This window comes from Apaloderma vittatum, unplaced genomic scaffold (genome assembly GCF_000703405.1).
Source record: "Apaloderma vittatum isolate BGI_N311 unplaced genomic scaffold, ASM70340v1 scaffold44510, whole genome shotgun sequence".
Lineage (NCBI taxonomy): Eukaryota > Metazoa > Chordata > Aves > Trogoniformes > Trogonidae > Apaloderma > Apaloderma vittatum.
In genome coordinates, this window is record NW_009693673.1 from 1 (window position 1) to 1,184 (window position 1,184).

The 1,184-nt window shown below is 38.3% G+C and overlaps 1 protein-coding gene across 1 annotated transcript in view; it reads right to left on the bottom strand.

Moving 5' to 3' along the window:
• Positions 1 to 506: 506 nt before the first annotated feature.
• LOC104281499 (DNA helicase MCM8-like) overlaps positions 507 to 1,184 on the bottom strand; it is a 3,722-nt gene continuing 3,044 nt past the window's right edge. The window contains exon 5 of the mRNA XM_009879510.1: positions 507 to 596. Coding sequence (XP_009877812.1) covers positions 507 to 596 — 90 coding nt within the window. The remainder of the gene's footprint in view (positions 597 to 1,184) is intronic.

The window sequence follows — 1,184 nt, forward strand, 5'->3', positions numbered from 1 at the left end:
AAATTTCAGGCGAACCGACTTGCTGGTTAGACAGACAAAGTAGATGAATGGGCAGGCACAGCACTAAGCAGACCTCAGGGCTTGGGGGACACGACCACTTCAAACTAGGGGGTTTAACCCTCAGATTTATTTTCTGTTCATTTGGTCAACTTTCAGAGCTGACCAATGTAATTTACTAGGGCTTTTCTAGCTGACATACAGCTCATTAAAGGGCATAATTAAATAACAGATACAATCAGAAGTGATCAGGAAAAGCTGCAAAGAACACAAACTGAACATTTCTCAAACAACTCAGTCATGGTAGGAGGAATTTCCAAGCAGTTATTATATTGGCTAGGTTTAACATACAAAGTCCACTAGTGCTCAGATGAGACGATTGCTTAGTAATACAAATTTTGAAGAATGCTTGCTGTAACAAAGTAAGATTATTAAAGTTACAGTGTAACAGGGAGTGAGCCAACCTGTCACTGTTTGACTACCATTTCTGTACAGAAGGGAAGACACACTTACTTGACGGACTGCCAGTCCACCGTAGTGGTTAAAGGAGAGCTTCTGTCAGCTGTGAAGGTTCGCCCACGGCACTCAGGAATGAGACACTGTAACAAAAATAATTCTAATCCATTCTCAACCTTTTTATAAAATTGGCTTATTTGATTAAAAAAAAAAGGAAACAAATGTGATTCATTAATGCCACCTCAAGAATAAAGCTAGTTAAGTTAGGGCTATAAATTAGCACACACGTTATTAACGAAGAGCTATGAACCACAGCTACCTGAACCCTAGCTGTAAGAGCAAATACTGTATGATCCCCTTGGTGAACTGGCTTGAGTTTTAAGGTGCTGGTAGGCAAGGAGGGTAAGAGGATGGTTGTGAATGTTTTGTTTCTTAGTTTATACTTGCAGATATTCCAGACGATATATTTTTTCACCTGGGCACATCAGGCAACATAAAATAACTGGGTACTGTCGTATGTTTAATCTCTTTTTTAATCCAGATGAAAAAACATACATAGTGAAATTAAAATAGAAAATTCTAAACAAAATGCACAAAACCCAAAAATCTAAGCATAGAAAACCAGTGAAGTGAAGAAGGCTTTTTAAAGATAACTGCTAAAATGGAAATGAAAAGAGATTAGGTTTTTGCCCCTCCCCAGCTTTGACAGAGTTTCTACACACTGCTTTTGT